The sequence below is a fragment of the Babylonia areolata genome, chromosome 3 (assembly GCF_041734735.1).
Source record: "Babylonia areolata isolate BAREFJ2019XMU chromosome 3, ASM4173473v1, whole genome shotgun sequence".
In the NCBI taxonomy this organism is placed as follows: domain Eukaryota; kingdom Metazoa; phylum Mollusca; class Gastropoda; order Neogastropoda; family Buccinidae; genus Babylonia; species Babylonia areolata.
This window is the reverse complement of record NC_134878.1, coordinates 22,151,425-22,179,201: the sequence shown is the minus strand read 5'-3', so window position 1 is coordinate 22,179,201 and position 27,777 is coordinate 22,151,425. Positions and strand designations below refer to the sequence as shown.

Genomic DNA, 27,777 nt, shown 5'->3' with positions numbered 1-27,777 from the left:
CACTTCCATTGCGAAGTCTTCTGATGAGTCCACTGGGGAAACACGCACACAAACACACACACACACACTCTCTCTCTCTTCAGATGAACTACTCACGAACACACACACACACACACACACACACACACACACATCATTCTCTCTCTCTCTCTCTCTCCAGATGCCCTTTTTTTCTTTTCTTTTTTTAACAGACCTAGCGTTTTGTTACCTCACGGTGCGGTTTAAAAAAAAAGAAAAAAAAAGCTGTTGGTGATTTCTTTCTTTCTTCTGGATCACAAAAGACAATGAAATTAGATCACTGCCACTGAAGACGATCTGCAAAAACAATAAGCAGTTTTAGCTAACGGCACACTACATGCACTGACATATGAGCATCAACGTACAGACTGCCTTTAATAAAAAAAAAAAAAAACAACAACAACAAAACAACAAAAAAACAACATCACAAGAACTTTAAAAAGAGAAGGATTACAAAACAGCCATATGTCATATTCCAATGACTGTTGTGTGCATGAATGTCAACATGCACACGTCTGGATATCCGTTCTCCCCACCTTCCACCCCCCCCCCCCCCGTCCCCCCCCCACACACACACACAAACCCAACCAAAGCATCATCAAAGACTCTTTATTTCCTTCAACACAGCACCGAACAGTCCATCATTATCACTATCCTTGATACTTATACAGCGCCTGTCTTCATTCACAGCCATTTGCACAACAGGCTGCTTACCTGGGTAGAGCCCACCAAGAGTTGCCTTTAGGCGCTCGTCATTTGCTTCCTTGCGTCATTCTGACAGGCTCGAGTCAATCAGTATCAGTATCAGTAGCCCAAGGAGGCGTCACTGCGTTCGGACAAATCCATATACGCTACACCACATCTGCTAAGCAGATGCCTGACCAGCAGCGTAATCCAACGCGTTTAGTCAGACCTTTAGAAGAAAAAAAAAAAGAAAAAAAAAGAAAAAAAGAAAAGACAAAAGAAAGACAACAACGATAATGAATAAACAAATAAGCAAATAAATGTAAGACATACAGACCCACATTCACACACACATGCATAACGGAAGTGCAGTTTCACAGATATGAAAGCACAAACAAAAGTGCACAGGTCCAAATACACATAAACGTACACGTGCCCCGACACACGTACACACCATCTCCCAACTTTCCTACAACCCTCCCCCCACCCCCACACGCATTCCTAGGCTGCGTATCACAGCTTCCACAGCACACAGACACACACACACACTCACTCACACAAACACATACGCCCATAATCCCCCCTCACCCCCTCACATAAATACATATGCACACCCGCACATTCCCATATTCCACTGCTCCCACAATACAGACATGCACACACACACACCACACCCTCTACACACACACACACACACACGCACACACACAAATCGTAGCCCCCACGACGCACAATCCCCACACCCTCATCCACAACCACACACACAAGCAAATACACGCATGTATGTGCTCCTACGTGCACAGAGCTCTCCTAACATGTGTACACTTACACACTCGCGCGCGCACACACACACATACACAAACAAACACACACACACACACGCGCGCGCGCGCGCGCATACACACACACACACAGGCTGCCACTGCTTGGCCGCAAGAGGGGTGGGAAAAGATCTCTGATGCCAGGAACGTGGCGTCTAGCGTATTGCTCAGTCTATTGTATTTGGAAAAGTCCACAGAAACTGTTCCGTTTTGAAGAAATTTGCGCAATGTTGGTATAGAAATGATGCCAATTTCGTTTGATTTACATAGCATCGTGCTCTACCTTTCATGCTGGACTTACGGCCACTCCCTCTTTCTACCTTTCTTTCTTTGAGGTGATCAGTCGTGTGACAGCCTTGTACCTGTTCTTTTTGATATTCTTTGACTTTTCTGAGGATTTCCGATTTTCCTGGATGTAGGCCGCTCGTTGTTGTTGTGTTGACAGCAAGTCTGTCAGCTCGCTCATTTCCCTTGACACCTGCATGTCCCTGGCTATATGACCATATAAGTTTTTGAATCTGAAAGTTGCGCATTGCCTCATGCCGCTTTGGGCTTCCCATTCCACTTTCAGTTTTTTTGTAAGAGGTTCACTGAGTCCGTTAGAATCATGGCATGTTAGTTTCAGGCATATGAATAGATGATAGCCACTGGAGAGCATGAGTCACAGCTTCAACTTCCATCGTCAGGCTGGGGGTTGTGACTTTGTATGCAGTATTCTCTTCCCTAATTGTTTTTTCCATTTTGTTTCGCAGTGAATCCCCAACCGGACTGGACTTTGGCGACTGAGCCATCTGTGTATATGATGATGTCCTTTTCTTTACTGTTTTCTTCTATGAGTAGGATTACTTCTGCATCAACTTTGCCCTCCGGCCATTCCCGACAATGTCTTCATAGAGTGGGTGAAAAGGCTGTGTTGAATAGATGATGTGGTTTTCGGGGTTTTCCTCCAATTATTTTTGTTTCTTTCAGGTCTTGTAGTCGGCATACAAGCTGGATTGTGTCTTCTGCTTGCCCCATCCATGATCTTCCCGTCCCAGACGGCCGCCTTTTGGTTCCTTGACTGCATCATGCAGTGGGTTTTGAGGGTTTTTCTAATGCTCTGAAGTAGGTAGTAACCTGTTCTAATTTGTTTCTGGTCTGCGTTGAAGGAAGGTCAAGCAGGTATCACATGGTTTTCGTGGGTGTATCTTCCAAGGAAAACCTCATTTTGAACTCTTTCTAATTTTAGGAGGCTGCTTTGAGACGGTGTTGTTAGCCCAAGTCTGTAGTCGATCACTATGAGAACGAGCGATTGATATATCTGGAAGAGGTGGCGCTGTTCGATACCTTTGGTTGTCATTGCCTTTAAGACTGAAAGACCCTTTTTGCATTTGAGTCAAGCACACACTTAGAGTGGTAGTTTTTTGTGTGCAGATTTTTACACGGGACACCTGCGCGTCTGTAACCCAAAGTTCACCGCTTTCCATCACGAGATATCACAAAGTGATGTATTCTGTTTTTGCCCAGATTCTCCCATAGACTGTCCCCTGTTACTGCCTAGAGAGACTGAGAGGTCCAGAACCCGTACGTTTTGTTATAGGTTATCTCATTCTGGAAACGTATAGAAGAAAACTTCCTTAACCCAGAACATAATCAAAAGTGAAATTACGTTTATATTTCAAGTGTTATCTTCACATCACCTTTCTCAAAAAATGTGATTACAGGAAAGTCTTGGAGCCCATCTTTTTCCCGTCACAACAATAGGACCAGGAGACCATGTTATTGCTAAACAGATGCCGAGACAGAGTGGCTCCATTCTATGACTCCTCCCCATTATCAATTACAGTGACCTTGGAGCAAAGCCTTGCCGGACTTTCCTTGCCTTGCCTTGCGTTGGACTTTCAGTCTGAGTGTCCCAGGTTCGAATCTAGGTAACGGCACCTGGTGGGTAAGGGGTGGAGATTCTTCAGATCTCCCAGGTCAACATATGTGCAGACCTGCTAATACCTGAACCTCCTTCGTGTGTATACGCACGCAGAAGGTCAAATACACACGTTAAAGATCCTGTAATCCATGCCAACATTCGGTGGGTCATGGAAACAAGAACATACCCAGCATGTACACCCCCGAAAACGGAGCATGGCTGCTTACATGGCAGGAGTAAATAAACAAAATGGTCATGCACGTGAAGTGCTACATGTCTGTACGAGCATATGTGTGCGTAACTTAAACCTGGTTGGATGACACAGGAAACGAATGAGCGCCTGATTGCCGCTGTCAGTCGGGCTCTACCCCAGGTGCAAATAACTCCGGTTTTTTTGTTGTTTTTTTTTGGTTGTTGTTTTTTGTTTTTTTGTAAAGCGCTTAGAGCTTGGTTTCCGACCAAGGATAGGCGCTTTGTAAGTATCCATATCATCATCATCATCATTATCATCATCATCAGCTCGCCGCTCTTTCAAACGACCACCAGAACTCCCGTCCACGAACAAGCCAGGTCACGGGACTTGTGACAGTGACAGTAACAGCGACAGTGACAGCTACAGAAAACAGAGGTCCGCCCCTCTGAGTACTCACACCAATGGGCCATTCGGCTTGGCTTTCAAGGCAGGTTTGGCTTCGAGACAGGGTCTGGGTCTCTACGGGCAGAAGGCGGAGTATCGCCGGTTGTGCCGGCAGCATGTTCAGACTCTGACAGCGGGGCGCTGAAAATGGAAGGGGGTGGCGGCGGCTGGTGGTCTTTGTCAACGATGGTTGAGACGAAAGTTGAGGCTTCGGAACAGGCCCTGAAAAAACCACAAACCACAAACAGGAATTGTTTGTTTTGAATGTTTGCTTCTTTTTGTCTTATCAGTGGGTGCTTAAAAAACAACAACAAAAAAACTTGTGTGTTCGGTTTGAGCCACATATTGTATTCAACAAAAGAATGCTTTTTTTTTTACAAAGGTTCAGATAAACTTAGTGGTAAGTTAAACATTGACATTTTAGGCAAATAAAAACATGTCCGTATAATATATTGCAAAATTGACAGTTTGTAACTCAAGGATAAACAGTTCGTCGTCGAAATTTAGGAACAGCATGATGCCGTTAAAGAATGTACAGCTACGCTTTATAAGGTGGGGAGTTGCAGCAGCCTAGCATGCAACCCTAACATGCATTTTGGTTTTCAATGATGCTTTTGATTTCAAGTTCATCTACCAGGCCACAGCACCTCTCCGCAGTCCTGGTGATGCTTCTGTGACTGACACCACATTCTTGGAACACGGCGCGACACATACTTGTTGTCGTGGAAGTTGTCGTCAGTTGAGTAGTCCGTCCTTCTTTCAACATAATAATATACATGTAGACGTCATATTACTACAACCACCAACCAGAAGAACACACTGTGTTGATGCGATCTTCCCTGCGGAGAGCAGCCCCGATTTTCACACAGAGAAAAATCTGTAGTGACAAAAACTATTATGCGATACGATATATAAAACACAATGCAACACAGTACAATACAGTATCTGCCTGGGCTGTCTCCACGTATGAAGACTGAGGTCGTAGACAATTAATTATACACTACACTACACTACACTACACTACACCCCACTCCACTACACTGCAATAAGATACCTTCCTGGAGCTCTCCGATAATAATCAAATTCTAACCCCAGATAGCCCGTCAGGACAGCAGTTGGCTCCTCGTGTGCTGTTCTGATGGTCATAGTCGGACACGAGTGACTGTAAATTACCAAGATTGAGATAGTTTGTTGACGATGCTCCATTCCAGTTCCGCGAAGAACTCGTGGCAGGCGATTTCGTGCACCCCGTTCCTGCCCAACCGGCTGTTATCGTCCTGCAGCAGTCCCTTGATCAGGGCGACCATAGCGTCCCCGGCTGCCTTGGACTTGGGGAACTTGAGCGTCTTGCGCCAGTTTATGATCAGGCTGGGTATCTGAATCAATGAAGGATCCACAAACCAACCATCCTCTCAAGGGTTACTAGTAACAATGACATGAACGTGAGCACTGTGTCCAGACCGAAAATTGTATTATGAATGGAAGGACAGTAAAATCTCCATGAAACACAGGATCAGATTCCTGCGTTGCATTGGTAAATTCCGTCTTACTGTATATATTGCTAAAGACACACACACACACGCACACACACACCACGCACACACACACACACACACACACACGAACACACACGAACACACACACACACACACACACACACACACAGAGCAACTGAGTACACTCACGAACCGGGAATATGTGAATCGGGATCACCACTTCAGTGATAACGAATAAGAAACTGACAAACCGGAAATAGGATGCAGATGAATACAGAAAACTTTATCATTTCAAGAAGAGAAATTCAAGTGTAGTGCATGCAACACAAGCATCGCATGAAAATCACCGCAAGACATCGCATGGAAATCAGTCAGTCAGTCAGGTAATATGAATACACACAAGACATAAAAAAGATGCTTGAATGCTAAAATGATGTGAACACCACATAGAATAATCACAAATATAACACATGCAGAAGAAATAAAATACTTGAATGCTAAGATGATGTGAACCTCTCACACAATGATCACAGATATACACATGCACGAGACATGAACATGCTTGAATGCTAAAATGATGATGCAAATCCCATATACAATAATCACAAAAATATATAGATACACATGCACAAAACATAAAATGCTTGAATGCTAAGATGATGCGAACCTCACATATAATAATCACAAATTATACACACATGCACAAGACATAAAATGCTTGAAAGCTAAGATGATGCCAACCTCAAATACAACAATCACAACAGTACACATGTACACGTCACACCATCTGGTGGCCACCAAAACTAACTACCTTCACAAACGCATGCACTCGCGCGCACACACACACACACACACAAATGAGCAACCAAAAAACCAGACATCTCCATAAGTGTACTTAAGGACTCTTTGGAATTGTCCATGAAACGAGAATAGTCAACTGTTTTATCATTGTAGCCAAGCGCTTAACTGGCTACAAATAACCTTAGTACTTAACTGGCTACAAATAAACTTAGTACTTCACTGGCTACAAATAACCTTAGTTCAATTCACAGTGCAAGCCGAAAGCTGAGCTGTAGCAGACGCCATTTTTGTAGTCACAGCGTACCTGCTGTCTTTCAATGACTCTGGCATAAAGCACGACGCCATTCCAAATTTGAATAAACCATGCCCATTCTACACTGCTCCGAACATGTATTAATTTTGGTGTAGGTATCGTTTACTGTAATGTTATATTTGTTGTGCTTACACACACCCTTAAAGCAATTAGAAGCATGTTTGATTTCAGTTAATCGTTCGTCAGTCTAAAGATTTCAGCTGACGCTAAGCTTACGTCATTCTGTCCTTCTCGCCACACGCTCGCTGTTCGATCAGTGTCACGGTACATCATTGGCTGAGTGGAAACTTGTGTTTCTGCTCCACCGTACTTTATTAATAACTCTTTTGTCAGATCAGTAAACAGCAAGTATTGTATACTGGCAGAATCGTCGCAATTCCATCTTTAAGTCTATTCCATTTATGTCTGCCTACGTTAAACTGATTTAACACAATTTGTAATTTTCAGCGACGAGCTCGTTAAAACTGACCCTATTCAGGTGACTTAAATTAAGATTATGAATTTAGTGTAAATAATCAACACTTCATTTTATACTCATTAGAAAGTAGGCATTAAGCTCTCTGTTTTGCAACTTATCCGGCGTAAATCGGTTCAGGAATCATTTAGAAATCTGTCACTGAACACCTTGTAAGAAACACAGTTGTTGTCAGATTTGGCCAGATTAGTCTCGATCTGTCCGCAGCACACGTGACTGTCTTTGTGGTTCGCTTAACCTGCATAAATTGGCACAGTGAGTGATGAGTGGTCATTTCATACCTGGTCAGTGGTCTGACCAGAGCTGCTCTCTCTCTATCTCTCTTGCTGTGTTGCAAGCAGTGCGAGTGTGTGTTGTATGTGTTCTCACAATGGCTGACACCTCGCTACGTATCGCTGTAAGTACTATGTGTAGATTGTGTTGATTTGTAAATTGTATTGTTCGCCACAGTACTTGTGTTCATATGAGTATGTTCAGTTATTGCTTTGACATGTTAGTCACAGCTTGGCTATGATTGATCTAAATAATTGTCATGTCGTCATATGCTTGGAGCAGTGTTCCATTTGATTCTTCTTAACGTCACAGTCAGTGACGTCTCTGGACACTAATAGTTTGTTCGATAATATTCTAGTGAGTGCATATGACACGTTCTTTCTCATTTGCTGTCACTGATGAAGGTTAGTGTTTCACTGATTCTCAGTACTCTAAGATGTGTGTAGTATTCTGTCATGATTACAAGATAGTGTTGGATTAATATCAGTCATTGGTTAAAACCACCTGATATGTATCAGTCTGTTAATTGTAATTTACTTATCATGCTCTCTCCTATACGGCTTACTCCAGTATAGTGCTACATGATAAACTGATTCATTTGAGTCACTTTGACACAGTATAAGCTTTACCTAATCTATACTGTCAGTATACTTTCACTAAATCAGCATAGCTTCAACCACTTTATCCACACTATTTAAATGTATTAGATATGTCATTTGATGTCAGTGTTTGGTCTTCACACATGCATTACCAAGTGGTAATCTTTCCATGTAATATGTATACATGTGCTTTATTATTCACTTGTGCCGACATGTTGTGCTAATGACATTTGTTTGTGTCATTCCAGGCACTGTCTTCTCTTAGGTCTTCTCTTCCAGTCTTCTTCTGTTCTTCTCTCATTATTTGTCTTCTTTTCTTATGTTCTCATAACTGTTGTAAATAAAACAATAGAAAAACCCATTTGTGACTGGCCTCTATATGTTCCTGGCCTGTGCGCGGGAATTCTTCTCAATATCCTTTAATACAGTAAATCATCATTTAGTTAGTTCTTTTGTACCGTCCGTACCCTTGAATAACCACTCGGACACTGCTATATCATAATACTGCCTGATGCAGACTTGGGATAATACTTAGTTAACAGAAACCGTGCATTAGTGGGGGAAATTATCTGAGAAAAAAGGAAGAAGAAAAAAAGAAGAAGAAGAAGAAGAAAGAAAAGCAAGAAAAAATGATGGCAAGCAGCGGAAGGACAGGTAAATAAAGACAAAATATGACCACAAAAAAACAACAACAAACCGAAAAGGAAAAAAACGAAAAAAAAGTTGTTGTTTTTTCGGACAACCAATGAAGAAGGCATGTGAAGCACCACTACAGCGCCACCCATTTTTTTTGTATTTTTTTCTACGTGCAGTTTTATTTGGTTTTCCTGTCTCAGCGGATTTTTCTACAGAATTTTGCCAGGAACAACCTTTTTGTTGCCGTGGGTTCTTTTACGTGCGCTAAGTGCATGCTGCACACGGGACCTCGGTTTATTGTCTCATCCGAATGACTAGCGTTCAGACCACCACTCAAGGTCTAGTTGAGGGGGAGAAAATATCGGGGGCTGACCCGTGATTCGAACCAGCACGCTCAGATTCTCTCGTTTCCTAGGCGGACTCGTTACCTCTAGGCCATCACTCCACATTAAAGAGAGAGAGAGACACAGAGAGAGAGAGAGAGAGAGAGAGAGAGAGAAATGCTGGTGCTCCATGTGCATGTGAAGCATTAAAAAAGAGAGACAGAGAGAGAGGGAAAGAGAGAGAGAGAGAGAGAGAGAGAGAGGAAAAAAATGCTGGTGTGCTGGTGCTCTATGACCTGCATGCAACAGAAGCCATGAAAAGAAAAGCAAAAAGAAAGCAAAAAGCAACAAAAACAAAACAACAACAACAACAACAAACACACACACACACACACACAAACACACACACACACACACACAAACCCAAGCCACCACCACACACACACACAAAACAACCCCCTACCTTCACGTAGTGATCGGAGTGGAAGGGCAAGCGGCGGAAGGACAGGTAGTAGAGACAGACGCCGTAGGACCAGTAGTCACACAGGTAGGTGTAAGGGGCCAAGGAGGGCTCCCGGGTGGCCAGGCGGATCACCTCGGGGGCGCAGTAGTAAGACGTGCCGTGAGGGACCATGGGTTTGAACTGCTGGTCCCTGATGGTCGCCTGGCGCAGCACCCGGACGTGTGCGGGGGGCACCTCTTGCAGCTCCTCCACGTCGGGAAACACCTGGTGCGTCGTGACATGACATGACATGACATGACATGGCATGACATGAAATGGGACACACACACACACACACACACACACACATACACATACACACACACTGGGCATGTTTGTACGATATGTGTAAAGGATGAATGAATGTAAATGTTTCAATGCCCTCCAGGGGTACTTGAAAGTTATATGAGCATGCGTACAAAGCAAATACTCATTCACACAATCTGATAGTGACCTTCGCTTCGCATAAACCCTAAGGGGAAATAATTTATGGCTTCCAGTTAACCCCCCCTCCCTCCCTTCTCTCCTTCCCCCCCTCCTCCCCAACAAACTCACTATTCTGGCAGTCTTGGTAGGCAAGAAGCAAACGCAGAAGCCAAAAAGTAACACAGTCTGATGATAGTGACCTTCGCTTCGCATAAACCCCTACGGGCAAATATGGCTTCAAGTTAACGCACCCCTCCCCTCCCCGCACCCCCTTCTCCTAAGCCCCAACCCATCCCAACCGTCCCCCGCCCAACCCCCCCCCCACCCCACCCCCCCCAAAAAAAGAAAAAAAGCTCACTATTTTAGCAGTCTCAGGAGGTAAGAACCGAACGCAGGAACCAAAAAGGTCACACAGTTTGATGATAGTGACCTTTGCTTCGCATAAACCCTACTGGAAATATTGCTTCCAGTCAAACCCCCCTCCCTCCCCATCCCTCCTCCAACACTCACTATTCACTATTCTTGCGGTCTCGAGAGAGCCAAAATCACACAGTCTGATAGTGACCTTCGCATGAAAAACCGTACATGGAAATATATGTCTTCCAGTTAATCACCCCTCCCTCCTCCACCTCCCCCCCCCTCCCCAAACTCATTGTTCTAGCAGTCTCGTGAGGCAAGAAGCGAACGCAGAAGCCAAAATGTCAGTCACACAATCTGATAGTGACCTTCACTTCACATTATCCCTCAGGGAAATATAGCTTCCAGTTAACCCCCCCCCCCCCCCCGTCCCCTTCCTCCCCGAACCCCTCCAAACTCACTATTCCAGCAAACTCAGGAGGCAAGAACCGAACGCAGAAGCCAAAAAGTCACACAGTCTGATGATAGTAACCCTTGCTTCGCATACACCCTACGGTGAAATATGGCTCCCAGTTAAACCCCCCTCCCTCCCCACCTCAGTCCCTCCCCCCAAACTCACTATTCTTGCCGTCTCAAGAACCGAACACAGGAGCCAGAATCACACAGTCTGATAGTGACCTTCGCATGATAAACCTTACGGGGAAATATATGTCTTCCAGTTTCCCCCCATCTCCCCCCCCTCACCCCCACCCCCACCCGCCTCAACTCACAGTTCTAGCAGTCTCGGGAGGCAAGAATTCAACACAGGAGCCAAAAAGTCACACAGTCTCATAGTGACCTTCGCATAAACCATTACGGAAAATATGGCAAGTCCAGTTAAGTGCCCCCCCCCCCCTTTCCCTCTGCCCCCCCCCCCCCCCCCCCCCAACACACACACACCCACCCACCCAAACTCACCATTCCAGCAGTCTCGGGAGGCAAGAACTGAACTAAGGAGCCAAAAAGTCACACAGACTGATAGTAACCTTTGCATAAACCCTACGGGAAATATAGCTTCCAGTTAACCCCCCTTCCTCACCCCCCCCCCCCCCCTCCAAACTCACTATTCTCGCAAACTCAGAAGGCAAGAACCGAACGCAGAAGCCAAAAAGTCACACCAGTGTGATGATAGCGACCTTCGCGTGATAAAATCTTCCAGTTAACTCCCCCCCTCCCTCACTCTCCTCTCCGCCCCCACCCCCTCCTCCCGCCTCAACTCACTGTTCTTGCAGTCTCGGGAGGCAAAAACCGAACACAGGAGCCAAAAAGTCACACAGTCTCATAGTGACCTTCGCATAAACCATTACGGAAAATATGGCAAGTCCAGTTAAGTGCCCCCCCCCCCTTTCCCTCTGCCCCCCCCCCCCCCCCCAACACACACACACCCACCCACCCAAACTCACCATTCCAGCAGTCTCGGGAGGCAAGAACTGAACTAAGGAGCCAAAAAGTCACACAGACTGATAGTAACCTTCGCATAAACCCTACGGGAAATATAGCTTCCAGTTAACCCCCCTTCCTCACCCCCCCCCCCCCCCTCCAAACTCACTATTCTAGCAAACTCAGAAGGCAAGAACCGAACGCAGAAGCCAAAAAGTCACACCAGTGTGATGATAGCGACCTTCGCGTGATAAAATCTTCCAGTTAACTCACTCCCCCTTCCCTCCCTCTCCTCTCCGCCCCCACCCCCCTCCTCCCGCCTCAACTCACTGTTCTTGCAGTCTCGGGAGGCAAAAACCGAACACAGGAGCAATAAACGTCACACAGTCTGATGATAATGACCTCTGCATGATAAAATCTTACGGGAAATATAGCTTCCAGTTGACTCCCCCTCCCTCCCTGCCCCCCACCCCCACCCCCGCCCCTCCCCCCCCTCCCGCCCGCCTCAACTCACTGTTTTTGCAGTCTCGGGAGGCAAAAACCGAACACAGGAGCCAAAAAGTCACACAGTCTGATAGTGACCTTCGTATAAACCCTCAGGGAAATATGACTTCCAGTTACCCCCCACACCCCTCCAAAAAAAAAAAAAAAAAAAAAAAAAAAAACGCACACAAAAAAACACAACAACAACAACCAAACACAAACAAACTCACTATCCTAGCAGTCTCGGGAGATAAGAACCGAATGCAGGAGCAAAAGACACACAGTCTGATAGTCTACGTGAAATAATGGCTTCCAGTTAACCCCCTTACCACCCCCCTCCCAAACTCACACTTCTAGCCGTCTCGGGAGGCAAGAACTGGATGCAGGATCCGAAGTCGCACAGTCTGACCTTCACATAAACCCTACACGAAATATGACTTCAAGTTAACCCCAACCCCCCTCCCCCCCCCGCCCCCCCTTCCCGCCATCCCACCCCCCAAAAATCCCTCGCTATTCTAGCAGTCTCAGGAGGCAAGAACCAAATGCAGGAGCCAAAAAGTCAGATGATAGTGACCTTCGCATGATAAACCCTCACGGGAAATGTGGCCTCCAGTTAACCCCCACCCCTGCCCCCCTCCACCCTCAAACTCACTATTCTAGCAGTCTCAGGAGACATGAACTGAACGCAGGAACCAAAAAGTCATACAGTCTGATGATAGCGACATCTGCATGATAAAATCTTACGGGAAATATAGCTTCCAGTTAACTCCCCCTCCCTCCCTGTCCCCCGCCCCAACTCACTGTTCTAGCAGTCTTGGGAGGGAGGCAAAAACCGAACACAGGAGCCAAAAAGTCACACAGTCTGATAGTGACCTTCGTATAAACCCTAAGGAAAAAATGGCTTCCAGTTACCCCCACCCCTACCCCTCCCATCTACCTCTCCCCTCCCCCCTCCCAAACTCACACTTCTAGCCGTCTCGGGAAGCAAGAACCGAATGCAGGAGCCAAAGTCACACAGTCTGATAGCCTACGGGAAATTTGGCTTCCAGTCCCCCTCCCCACCCACCCCCCATACCCCCACCCCAAAAAACCCAAACAATTCGCCATTATGGCCGTCTCGGGAGTCAGGAACGGGGATGCAGGACCGAAGTCACACAGTCTGACCTTCACATAAAAAAGCCTACAGGAAATATGGCTTCCGGTTATCCCACCCCCCCTCTCACCCCGCAAACCTCCTCCCACCCACACCCCACAAAACTCACCTTGTTAGCAGTATCGGGAGGCAGGAAGCGGATGCAGGAGCCGAAGTCGCACAGCTTGACGTGGCCGTAGCTGAGGAGGAAGTTGGCCAGCTTGATGTCGCGGTGGATGAAGCCGTGCCGGTGCACGGCCAGGATGGCCATCAGCATCTCGGCGGCGTACCAGCGCAGCAGGAGGGGGCTGACGGCGCCGTCCTTGGCCACTCGCACCAGGCTGGGCCCCGGCAGCATCTCCAGCAGCATGACAAGCTTGGTGGGGGTCTCGAACCACCGGAACATCTCCACCAGCCAGAAGCTCTTCAGCTGTCGCGGGGACAACGTTTTGAATGTTTCAATGAAACAACAACATCAACGGTGATGATGATGACGACGATGACGATACTAATAATACTGGTAATCAGAACATTAAAACAGTGTGGTGTTAGTGTACAGACAAGCAATCACATACAGAATTTAAGAATATATCATTATATGTGACGAATGCAGAAAAATGGCGTAATCATAGCGTCCATCAAAATCCTTAGAACTGATCTAAGTGAATGTCTAACTGATCTAAGTGTATCTAGGCACAGCACACAACAGGCCTGATCTGAGCGCATAATACTTTTTTTTTTTTTTTTTTTTTTTTTAATAAATAAATGAATGGCATTCTTTTCATATAAATAGGCTTGGTTTAAAATTTGAAATGGTGCACCGCCATTATGTATTAATGCGCCATTGGTTACTTAATCTGTCGTCTGCTCTTGTATGCGGCGGCCGCAACGGTCAGTGGATGTGTCACGTCTTGCGGACCCAAGCCACTAATTTTGGCAACATTACTGCATCATCAGCAACAACAACTACTACACAACAACTACTACTACTACTTATTCACAGCGCCTAGTCAAAATATGCATTTGCTCTAAGCGCTCTACAACGCAATAGTATCATTAAGAATACACATCAATACGTTAAATACATCAAAGCATGCAGACTGATCCAACTAAGTGAGAAAACCTTACAGAACCTTTGACAAGACTATGCATTAAAAAAAAAGACATACTGAGTGCAATGTGCACAGCAAACTGTACACGATTACACACACACACACACACACACACACATATATATACATGCACGAACGTACATGCATGCATGCACACAAACAGACCATGAGATGGGGAGACAATGCGAGGAGAGAGTGCTTGGAAGGTTTAGGGCGGGTGAAGGCAGTAAGGTTCAGTCTCTTCTTTTTTTGTTGCTCAAGCTGTGCGTCGATAAGCATTTGTTTTTAATCCGTGCGCGCGCGCGCGCACGTGTGTGTGTGTGTGTGTGCTACTTCATGTTGCCAGCTATCAGTCAGTATGATACCGAAGTAAAAATAAGCAAAGTAATTGTTACATTACTCATGTTGTCACTAAAAAAACAACAACAACAAAAAAAAAACAAAAAAACACACACGAAAAGATGAGAAAAAAAAAAGCAAGAAATTAACGACAGTTACTACCCCTGTTTAAGTCAGTAAAACCACACTATAAATGATCAGCCGAAGTAATTACTCCGGTTGTCCGTGTTATCACGCAGTAATTATCGCTCTTGTCTGTCAGTGAACAGTCAGTTAATAGTAAAACCACGCAGCAATTAGCAATCGTGATCATTACATTGAAACAATAACCAGAATTATGAACAGAAGAAGAAGAAGAAAGTAAGCTGACGGTAAAAGATAATGATAACGACACTAACGATCATGACAACGAAAACGAGGATGACGATGACGATCATAACAGCCCAAGAAGAACCAGCTGCCGTGGCGAAGTGGTTAGCGTCGCCGACTGACGGCTGGGAGCACGCGGGTTCGAATCCCAGCGGAGGAGGGTTTTTCGGCCCGTGGCCGGTTCCTACCCAGAGCTGAGTGTGCTGTGGGCTTAAATGGGGAGACTGGCACCACACAGTCGAGTATCATCCACTTCACGGATGCGTCTTTGCGTGTGTTGCTCTGATTACCTGACCAACACTGCAAGTGTCTGTATCTCTCAGGCCTAGTTAACGCCGGGATATCATTATGACAGGAAGCGTAAACCAATCCCAAACCAAAATGGACCTCCATAGCAACATCGTCATCGTCATCCTCCTTCATGAACATCAATATAAACAAAACAGTCTCAAAATCTGTGGCTTTTCATGCCCTGCTCTCACGGTGACCTCAGTTTCGTTACCCCTCCACTTCCGTGCTAGGGGTGAGTCCGTCTATGTCTTCAGTGTAGGCAGATTCATGGAGGGCTGTTGTTTGGGGGACGTGGTGGCGGCCTCCACTCTGGGAGGGACGCTCACTCAGTGTGGCTCCGCGACTAAACCATTATTGTCGTTAGTAGGGGGCTTAGTAGGAGGTGTCCTCATACGTTAAATCAGAACAGACTCAGCAGCAGTGCATGGTCTCCTCTGGTGTGTGGCCTTCTGTCGACCTACATCGATGGTTCCCTGCGGACTGCTGACGCTGGAACTGTGACGGACGAACCCGGGTGTAGCCGTGTATGGGGGAATCTAAATGAGCAGCATGGGAGTAATGCCACTGAAACGGTGCAGATGATAAGGCAGGGAAAAAACAAACAAATAAACAAACAAAAAAACCAAAAGAAAAAAACAAAAAAAAAACAAACAAAAAAACAACCAGCAACAACAACAAAAAACACCCCAAGAAGAAAAAGAAAAAAACAAAGACAAACGACAGAACGCTGACGGTGAAGATAATGATGACGACACCGACGATCACGACAACGAAGACGAGGAGGAGGAGGAGGATGACGATGATAACACCCCAAGATAAAAAAAAAAATAAAATAAAAATAAAAAAAAAAGAAAGAAAGAAAAAGAAAGAAAGAACGCGCTGACGCCAGTGACGGTGAAGATAATGATGACGACATTGACGATCAAGACGACGACGACGAGGATGACGAGGATGGTGGTGACGATGATGCGATGAACCCCCCAGCACCCCCCCCCCCCCCCCCCAGACCTCGGATAGCACGATATGCTCTCTCTCCAGCCTTGGCTCCATATTGTAGATCTCGAGCTTCCCTCGATACACTTCCTTCATCGCCAGCACCTTGTTGCTGCGTCGCTCGGACACGCAGTACACGGAGTTGAAACGTCCAGACCCGATCTTCTTGATGCGCTTGAAGTCCGAGAGTCTGGAGACAGCCAGACGAGCCTGCTCGTGCTGCCTGCAGATGATGATGTAGCTGGGGATAATGGTCATCAGCTCTTTCCGCAGCAGGTCGGTGGCGCTGTCTGCGTTCGGGTCTTTCTTAGTGGAGCAGGAACTGCCCATCGGTGGTCGTTTTGGTGGTGAGCTTGAAAAGCGTTATCAGTCTGAAACAAGATGCAAGTGTCATGATTTGCTCAGCTAAACGAACCGAACGAGAAATGGGTCATTACAGCCTAGGCCCCCCCCCCCCCCCCCCCCCCCCCACCGCCCACAAACTGGTGTATAGGAGCTTCAGATCAATATTGTATTGCATTGCAATCCGTTGTATAGCACTTTTTTTTTTAATTTATTATTTTTTTTATCCTATTTTTTTAAATTTATTATTTTTTAAAAATTATTTTTTTTATTTTTCATTTTTGTTATTTTTTATTGTATTTATTTTATTTTATTTTAGAGCAGATTTCTGGATAGTGTGCTATATAAGTATCCATTATTTTTTTTTTTAATTAAAAAATATTTATTTATTTATTTATTTATTATTATTGTTATTATTATGATTATTATTATTATTTTATTTTTTTCTTCTCAAGGCCTGACTAAGCGCGTTAGGTTACGCTGCTGGTCAGGCATCTGCTTGGCAGATGTGGTGTAGCGTATCCTCCTTCAGCTACTGATACTGCTACTGTATTGCACTGTATTGTACTTTATTATTTTTTTTGGTATTGTATTGTATTATATTGTATTGTGTTGTATTCTATTACTTTACATCTCCGCAGATTTCTCTGTGTGAAACACGGGCTACTCTCCCCGGGGAGAGCGTGTCGTCACAGCATAACGCCATCCATGTTTTGTTGTTGTTGTTGTTGTTGTTGTTTTTCTGTCTGCAAGCGTATGCCAATTTTGTTTTACTATCACATGAATTCTTTAAATGAAATATTACTCTTCGCGGCCACTTGAAAGGATCACGCCTGGTAAATTCACATGATTAAGAACGCGGTGGGGATAAAACAACGGTATATAATGAGTTGGAACAAAACTTTTTTGTGGGAACAACGAGCAAATGTTGTTTCCAGGACAAGTGATAGTCTTTAGAAAACAGATGATAGTAATATAATAATGGTAATTATATAGCGCTGAATCTTGTGCAGAGACAAATCAAAGCGCTTTCGCACCAGTCATTCTCACGCACGCATAAATCTAAAACTGGAGAAACTGAAGACAAGGAAGAGGCAGAGAAGGGAGGCTATTTTGGGAAGAGGTGGGTTTTAAGGCCAGACTTGAAAGAGATAAGTATGGAGACTTGACGAACCGAAAGAGGAAGTTCATTCCAATTGCAAGGTCCAGAGACAGAGAAAGAACGGCGGCCAACAGTCGAGAGTTTGAATCTGGGTATGCGTAAATAGAGTGGATCCGAAATTGATCGTAGTGAGCGAGATGGAGTGTAGAGGTGAAGGCAGCCACAGAGATAGGAAGGGGCTGATTTGTGAATACATTTGTAGCACAGAGTGCTGATCTTGTACTTTATTCGGTGTGAGACAGGGAGCCAGTGGAGATGTTGCAAAAGAGGAGTGATGTGCTCAGATCTTTTCTTTCTGAGGACGAGTCGGGCAGCAGACTTTTGTATACGCCGAAGGGACTGAATTGATGAAGCCGGCAAACCAGACAATAGAGAGTTACAGTAGTCAAGGCGAGAGAGAATGAGAGAAACGACAAGTCTAGATGTTGCCTGAATGGACAGATATTTCCGGATGGAACTGATGCGCCGCAGTTGACAGTAGCAGGATTGACATGTCTGACTGATAAGTTTTTGCATAGACAGTGTGTTGTCAAGGACAACGCCGAGGTTCCTGACTGAACTGGAAAGAGGGATGGATGTACTGCCAAGTTTGATTGTGTCAGTTGTGATGGAAGAGAGTTTTTGTTCAGTTCCTATGATCACTGCTTCAGGTTTGTCCGCGTTCAATTGTAACTTATTTAGAGTCATCCAATTTTGAATACCCAGGAAGCAGTTGGATGTTTCTTGCAAGAGCGACGACAGTTTTTCGGGGGTATCACTCTTCTGGAGTTGAGTGTCATCAGCATAAGAATGATGACTGACATTATGGCGGTTGATAATTTCAGCGAGAGGAGCAGTGTACAGTGTAAAGAGCACTGGGCCTAAAACAGATCTCTGTGGGACTCCATGTTCAGTTTTAACGGGTTCAGACTGGAAATTATCAACAATGACAGACTGGAATCGATCAGTGAGATAAGATTTGAACCAGTTTAGAACAGTGCCAGTGATACCAAAAGTAAACAGATTCAGAAAGGAATGAATGATATCTCTATCTGACGCGATGGCCTAAACGCGCACGGTATTTATTTATTTATTTTCATTTATTTATTTATTTTTCAATAACGAATATGTTTTCAATAACGAAAATGTTCGCACAAAATATGGAAACTAACATGGCAGGATATTGGAATATGATGTGGGTCAAAGGGCAGTAAAAAAAAAAAAAAAAAAAAAAAAAAAAAAAAAAAATATATATATATATATATATATATATACATCCTACAGTAAAAAAAAAAAAAAAAAAAAAAAAATATATATATATATATATATATCCTAACAAACATGTCGATTTACAAATTGTTCGCAATTACGACTGGAGAAAAATTCCATTATTTTAAAGAAAAAATAGCATCCTCTTTCTTGAAATAAAAGATCTAGATAAAGTATACAAAAACAAACAAACAAAAAAACCAAAAAAAAGAAGAAGAAGAAAAAAAGGATATATATGTATATAAACGAACCTTGCTTCTGTGCATTTTGGCGAAGGAACGTCAATTATAGAACAGAAAGAAAAAAAATATCTAAAACAACACAAGACAGTTTCAATGGAAAAAGAGTATACTGCACAACACATATCCTACAAATATATTACTGCACAGAATGAAAGTTAAATTAACAGACAATAACAGATGCTCGGACTGCATGAATATTGTCGATGTCATTCACCATGCTTTGTCTGAATGTCCTCTCTTTCCGAGATTTGGAGTGAGAGAGAAAAAAAAATCAAACACTTCATCACAAGGAGACTGGATCAGTGATTGGATTGGATATCACGGAAGTACGGTTTTGGTCTCTTTAGCTCATAAGAACAAATTCTAAAGTAGATATATACCTTTGTCTGTGATATTTGAAAATCATCTAAACTATCGAGCTTCAATCCTAAGCCAAGTATAATAGATGAACATTACAAATAATGTTAAACTCAGTGCAATTTTCGTGCAGACCCTGTGAATTTTCTATTTTGTTTGGATATGAAGTAACTCCGTTCTTTCAAATGTTCGTTGTTTCCAGATGTAATATCGCAGCACATAACCGCGCGCGCAGTCGCACTGTGTCACTTAGTGATTGTGACAGTTAAGGAGCCACGATAGTGTATCGAGTAAGGCAGTTTCTTCTCACCCGTACACGCGGAGTTCGAATCTGCCTTCAGGGCTTTTTTTTTTCTTTTTTCTCAAGGCCTGACTAAGCGCATTGGGTTACGCTGCTGGTCAGGCATCTGCTTGGCAGATGTGGTGTAGCGTATATGGATTTGTCCGAACGCAGTGACGCCTCCTTGAGCTACTGAAACTGAAACTGATTGTGATGTGTGATATTGAACATAGAAATCTCTCTCTCTCTCCCTCCCTCTCTCACGCACACACACACACACACACATACACGCGCGCGCGCACACACAGGCATACGGATATCCGAAACAAGATTGTCATGTACACTACTTTTTTGGGGTGTGTGCGAAGAACGTGGGGGCAGGGATGGGTGATTTAGTGTAGGAGGATGGGGGAGAGTGGCTTTGTCATCTATTTTCCCTGTTCATGGACCAACAGCTGTTGCGTAAAGGTGGGGAAAATATAAAACCACTGCAACACAACAAAAATGACAAAAAGAAGAAAAAAAAAGAAAGAAAGAAAAAAAGAGCACATATTGCGCTACTGTTCCTGCTGACGTGTTCATCACTTTACAACTGCTGTGCTGTCACACACACGCACACACACACATACACACACACACACACACATACACGCGCGCAACGACACACACACTGGCGCATGCATACAAAGACATGTACACACATGAGAGAGAGAGAGAGAGAGAGAGAGAGAGAGAGAGAGAGAGAGGGGTGGGGGTGGGGAGGGGCGGTTGATTATCAATATATACACTTTCATTTATAAGCTTGTGCCCCTCATGAAAGATGTATGCAAATATCATATAATCATCATGCTGTCAATACCGTATCATTTAAAACTTCATTTTAAAACATCGAACACAAGTACCTAGGTCCTGTGGAGTGGTAAGCAGAAAAGCAGAGACAAGCAACTTTGTATTTAATTCTCGCTTCAGTGGGGAGCCAGTGTAGAGTACGGAGGTGGGAAGAAATGTGAGCAGAACGTGGGACAGTATGGTTTTGAAGTTTTTGAATTCGCTGAAGAAGATTATGTGGACAGCCTGTGAGAAGAGAATTACAGCAGTGGATTCGTGACAGCACAAAAAGCAGAAAATTGATAAGAGTTTTTATAGTGTCAACAGAAAGGTACTGACAGATAGAATTAATCGGACGAAGTTCCCAACTGACTGTGCGTAACAGACTGAATACCTGAGCATGCATACTGAGGTTTAAATGAAGAATGACTCCAAAGCACCTTGCTGATTTAGAAAACTGAACTGTAGCATCTCCAAACACAACATAGACGGGGAAAGAAAAAGATGTGAATATTCTTTTGGAGGAAATAATCATAGATTCAGTGTTGTCATGATTCAACTTTAGTTTGTTGAATGTCATCCAGGATTTGACATCAAGAATGCAAGCTTGCATTGACTGAATTAGACTGTCTATTTGGTTTGGTTCTGAGCAGCTGAGTATCATTAGCAAAGAGTGGTGAAGAACAGAATTACCAGAAATGACATCAGAAAGAGGAGCAGTGTACAGAACGAATAGAAAGGAATCTATGACAGAGCCTTGTGGCACACCACTGGAGATCAGGGTTGGATCGGACTTAAATTTGCTAACAGAGACAATCTGGAAGCTGTTGGATAGGTATGAAGAAAACCAATTCGGAACTGTTGAATGAATCCCAAATACATTTTCAAATCTGGAAAGGATACTGTGGTCTATTGTGTCAAACGCAGCCGACAGATCGAGCAAGGTCGCCTTCATCAACAGACAGTAGAAGGTCATTAACTACCTTCAACAAAGCAGTTTCAGTGCAATGGGCAGATCTATATGCTGAAAAGAAGAAAACAGGTTGTTTGATCGTAAATGGTCTGAAAGCTGGGAGAGAACTTTTTTTTTTCTAAAAAAAATTTAGACACAAAAGCAAGGTTGGATACAGGGCGAAAACTTTTGAGGTCATTGTGATCCAGAGTGGCTTTCTTTAGCAAGCGCTTAACAAGTATTCATCAGGGAAGACACTAGAAAGGCGTGCGTGCGCGAGCGCGCGCCTGTATGTGTATTGATTAGCTTACCAACAATGCGAAACACATATCATTCAATCCTTGGTAACAGCTGGCTCTGTTCAACTTGAAATTAAGTCTATTCGACCCATGTGTGTGTGTGTGTGTGTGTGTGTGTGTGTGTGTGTGTGTGTGTGTGTGTGTGTGTTTAGAATCGAACAGAAAGTAATATTTTATTGTCATCAAACCTGAAAGCTTGTAATATAAGACATTAAGTGACTGGACAATGTATGCAAATACTGTGCTGATCGTTTTAGCGTTAGACATATGTCTTTAAATAAGTTGTTTCTGTATTTAAAAAATTCATTTATTGCACACAACGATCTAAAAAGATGAATTTCATCCTCTAAATTATTACAGGAAGTGCACAGTCTTTCTTCTTTGTATGTTTGTTTTGAATACCCTCCCTGTAAGTCTTTCACACACTCTCTCTCTCTCTGTATGTGTGTGTGCGCTCGCGCGCGCGCGCGCGTGTGTATGTGTGTGTGCATGTGTGTTTGCATGTATGAGAGAGTCACACACACACACACACACACACACACACACACACACACACACACACACACACGTGTTAATGTATTTGTGGTGTGGTGAACACGGATCAGCTTTGACACATCATTGAAACTGAAACTGACTGTGGTCTGGTGAAAATGCTCGCTTTGGCAGTGTTTTGACAAGCTCTGACACTCTAGCCGGTGACACACACTTTGCACGTTACAAATACTATGACTGCATGACACTTCTGCTTTCGTTTGCCCTTTCGATCCACATAAAACCATATATATGAGAAACGTAATGTTGAAATGGACTGGTTTGATTTTGCAGCATTACAAACAAATGAATGAGTGAATTAATGAATAAATGAATAATTAATGAATTAATGAATAAGCGTTGAACAGACAGTGGTCGTGACACGCCCCCTGATTCAAGCACATGCACTGGCACACACAGTCATTAATTTTACATACAATGAATGCTTTACAGATCGGCATTTGAGTTGACGGTTTGCCCTCTCTCTTTCTTAATTTCTACCTCTCTGTGTGTGTGAGCATGCTCTCTCTCGCGCGCGTGCATATGTGTGTGTGTGTGTGTGTGTGTGTGTGTGTGTGTGTGTGTGTGTGTGTGTGCGTGTGTGTGTGTGTGGATTGCTGTACTAACGCTGATCTGCACAAACACACAATGTAAACGATACTCCAATCTTTTACATGTTTGGCCAATGGGAATGGAAATGTTTAATCGTAAACGATAGGCCTATATAGTTAGAAATGACTGAAAATGAGCATCTTTGATAGCCCACGCTTTCTCGGAACCCTAGGCCTCCTTGTGAAGTGACAGAAAGTGTGGGGGCGCGCCTCTCCCTCCCTTTGTGGGCGAACAATTACATCCTCAGCACGCAAAACAGCAGAGGACAGAGAAGGCTTTCGATCTCAGTCAGGACAGAGGAAAGTCTACGCCACGGACTTGTAGATAGAATTTATAATAATATACAAGTCCGTGAGTCTACATAGGCCAGCTCACAACCTGGAAACGGGTTTCTCTCATCTCCTATCTGAAATGCTGTGTGAATTCTATCTTGGGGGCGGGGGTAAATAAGTGGGGGTGGGGGGTGGGGGTGCTGACGTTGTCATAGACCTCACAACCTATGTCGATGAAATCGACTGCTAACCTCCCCCCAACCCCCCCCCCCCTCCCTCTCCTCAAAAGCCAAGCAGCTAGCGATCAACTGCATGACTTAAGTGTTTGTTCCAAGCTACAGTTTATATTTTGCCAACCAGGAATTCACTGCGAAGAATTCTGAAAGAGATGGAAGACTATTGACATTGTGCATCAGTGGTGTGGTGGAGGCTGGCTCAAACTATAAATCATAAAACCAGGAACAGCTGTGACTATTAATCTTTTCACAAGAGGAAAAAGATGACGAACCACCAGATTTTATCACTGATTGAGGTCTAATACATATCATCTAATGAACGGCTCTGCGAATAAACCTGTCAGAAAATAGCCCCATATCTTTTCTCTATGACGACATTCATTCAAACATCGCCAGAAGCACAAAGAAGCAAAGGCAGATGGAGAAAGGAACTTACAGCAAATGATGCAAGTTAATAACACCTGGCAACATCTGTTGTAGGTGTAACAAATATATAATTAAATGAAGGGGGGTGGTGGATACACAGGATTACAGACACGTAGGATCTAAATCAGTCCATAAAACTATATACACGTTGCGCTTTCGTTGCTCGGTAAGTTATGACGGACGGTACACGTTATCATTTTCTTTTCTTGCTTCCATTCACCTCCCCCCCCCCCAACCCCTTCAGAATCCACCACCTGGCTCTCACTCCCTCCTCTCCTTCATCCCTGCCTCCCATACCTCTTCCAACCCTCACTCTTTTTTTGACTCACTTGTGTAAACAAAGTGAGTCTATGTTTTAACCCGGTGTTCGGTTGTCTGTGTGTGTGTGTGTGTGTCTGTGTGTGTGTGTGTGTGTCCGTGGTAATTTTTAACATTGATATTTTCTCTGCAAATACTTTGTCAGTTGACACCAAATTAGGCATAAAAATAGGAAAAATTCAGTTCTTTCCAGTCATCTTGTTTAAAACAATATTGCACCTCTGGGATGGGCACACAAAAAAAGAAGCCTAATTATATGCAAACTGCATTTACTGTTATATTTATATTTTTTGTATTCTCTAAACTTGGCACTTTGATCTGATATTCGACACAACAACAAGAGCAGTCATTATTATAATTTTTTGTTCAAACAGGAACTTCTTTTGCTAAGCATGGAAGTTTATTTATTTTGCAAACGTTTTGGTGCAGATAGTAAAGAAGGGAATTTACTCTGTAATTAATGCTAGGGGACTTAATTTGCCACAAGTGACTCTTGAAGGCCTTGCCTCTCTTGTTCTTTCTTTGTCTCGGTCAACCCCTCTCTCTCCCTCCCTCTCTCTTTAATCTGGGGGGTGAGCCCAATTCACTGTGGTGTTGGCAATTATTAACGTTATGATTTATAACTTTTTGAACGAGTAGACCTAACAGTGTGACTATGTTACACTGAGTGAAATAGTTAACCTTGTGCTACTTGTACTTTTTACGTGGCTATACCAACGTAGTTTTCGTTTCATGTTCGTGTCTCTTTGTAAGCCAAACTCTTGATTACAAGGGTGAGTTGTACGCTACATGGTATTTCTCCCATGCCTGCACTGAAAACAGTCACGAAATTTTTCGTTTGAATAGGTCCCAAAATTTAGGATACTGGGATACTGAATATGATATGAATGTTACAGGTCTGCCATACGAGTAGGTATAAGTTTTGAAAACTGTATTACCCAAACAGCAGCTAGACTGTTATCTCGGTAGTTTGAAAACTTCCAAGCCTTGAATATCACAGGTTAAGGGGGTGATATGAATGAGACATATAAAATTTTGCGTTGCAATTATGATAATAAAGCACTACGCAAAATCTTTTTTACTCTAAAATACCAGGGGACACCTTTATACTAAAATGCCTAAATCATTCACCAAATCAAACATTTTCACACTTTTTTGGTTTGTTATTAACGAAAAAAGCTGTAAACGTGTGAAACAATCTGCCCAGTCACACGGTCTCACCAGGAACCGTTGATTTTTAAAGATTCATTAAACACTGAAGGAGTATGGGTTCCATATAAATGTCTCCAATGGAAGCAAGCCATAAGTACCTGTGCACTCATATAAACTTCCCAAAAAGTGTTCGGGCAAAAGGCTGATGGGGAAAAAAAACACCCGCTGTGACACTGACGTGATATGATAGGATGAAATACTCACTGTTTGCAAATGTTTTCCTTTGAAACAAGGAAGAAGATCCGTTTCATAATAAACATCATACGCTCAGCATTTTGTCCCCCTCTGCTAGCAGTCTGCACAGCTCCGTGAAAATCTACAGATCAACTAGACCAGATCTTGAAACATGCGTGCCTTACAATTTATATAATTATGTATACTGACATAAAGACTGCTTTGGAATACACATGCTTCAAGACGTCATTATTTTTATAACTTTACGTCATATCCTGGTCGGATATCATCATGCTGACTGGTTCAGGTTCAGGTTAGGGGCTGATGTTGATCATCGTATCCTCACGGCTTTTTATGATTTATGATTAGCACAAGGCCTCACAGCCTTCTTTATGCTATGTCGCTATCGGTCTTGTCTCAGTCTAAGTAGACCCAGTTACAATTTTCTTGGACCATCAAAGTCAAACCAGATGTCTTTTAAAATTTTGTGATTATCGATAAGGTTCTTGAAGTTGTTGGTATTGGAAGCATACTTGATGTTAGTGGTTAGTTTGTTCCAGTCGTTAGTCACCCTATAACTGAAAGCAAATTTCCTTGTGTTATTGTTATGTCTCTGTTTATAAATTTTATCAGCACTGTTTCTTGTTTCCATATTAGTATCTGACGGTGAATCAAAGAAGTGATATGTTTTAATATCGTCTGTACCATTACAGATCTTATAGGCTTGAATCAAATCTCCTCTTTTTCGTCTTGCTTTCATTGAGGGACTGGAAGCTTCAAATAACACAGCAGGTGAGAGGCCCACTCCATGACAATTGTTACTTTTGAAAGGTTTTCAAAGTTCCACCATCCTCCCGTTGGGACTATGCTGGGGTGGGGGGGGGGGCTTTTTCATTGTGAATAGTATCCTCGTCGCCTGGAAATTCTGTGCTAGAAATTTAATTCTTTTCGATCGCTCTCTTTGTTTCTGATTCCCCAGTTACCCCACTTACTTCAAAATGGCAGCAGCATTGTGTTAAGAGATGTAGCGATGTTTATTTTTTTTTTATGCGTCAAAACAGATAGCAGAAAGCGCCCAGTCTTAGATGAAAGACATGTTTCTAGATTATCCTTAGCTTATTATTTGGTTTTGTTATATTATCAGTTTATTCTTTCTAACATTTTAGTAGTAGTAGGGACTGGCATTTATGCCTTTAGGTCTCGCGGCCTATAAACGCCCCCTCTTCGTATCAGTATCTTTCTGGTTTGCATTGCGTTTTTCATTTTAGATATACCAAAGCAGTTATTCGTCAAATTTATAAAACATGTTACCGAATTTTGGATCGCAGTCCAGAAAGTCCTTAAAACTGTTAGTATCTTTTGCAAATTTAACTAAAGGTGGTAGTGAGTTCCACATGTTAACAAAACGAATAGAAAAGTTTTATTTTCTTCTGCTAGTACAAATTGGTTTAACCGAGGCCCGAAGGAAAGTTTGTCATTAAACGTCACTCCTAGATCTTTTTCCTCTTTACATGCATTTATAATTTTAACATGATTTCCAGTATTCATAGTGTAGTCATAACCAGGGTGGGTTTTTTAGGGTGTTTTTTTTTTTCTTGTTTTTTGTTTTTTTGTTTTTTGTTTGTTTGTTTTTGTTTTTGGTTGTTTTTTGGGTTTTTTTGCCAATGTGCATAACCTTACATTTTGATACGTTAAAACACAGGTTTCATGTATCTGACCAATCTTGCAACATCTTTAAATCTTTTTGAATGACATTGTTATCAGCAGTTTTATTATAGATTTTTGTGTCATCAGCAAGTACTTTACATGTGCTTTGGATTTTATCTGGCAGATCATTCATAAATATTGTAAATAGGATGGGACCCAGAATACTGCCTTGTGGGA

The 27,777-nt window shown here is 43.3% G+C and overlaps 1 protein-coding gene and 1 long non-coding RNA gene across 2 annotated transcripts; both read right to left on the bottom strand.

The window, feature by feature from the left end:
- Positions 1-630: 630 nt before the first annotated feature.
- On the bottom strand, positions 631-5,362 carry LOC143280499 (uncharacterized). The gene is made up of 3 exons (XR_013055020.1): positions 5,237-5,362; positions 4,077-4,285; positions 631-931 (listed from the first exon to the last, which is right to left on the bottom strand). It is a non-coding gene; the product is annotated as an uncharacterized LOC143280499 (long non-coding RNA).
- Positions 5,363-6,337: 975 nt separating this feature from the next.
- Positions 6,338-16,732, bottom strand: LOC143280258 (serine/threonine-protein kinase WARTS homolog). The gene is made up of 4 exons (XM_076584889.1): positions 16,418-16,732; positions 13,429-13,728; positions 9,443-9,706; positions 6,338-6,346 (listed from the first exon to the last, which is right to left on the bottom strand). Exons 1-4 carry the CDS (start codon positions 16,730-16,732, stop codon positions 6,338-6,340), a joined length of 888 nt encoding a protein of 295 aa, XP_076441004.1.
- Positions 16,733-27,777: the final 11,045 nt, after the last annotated feature.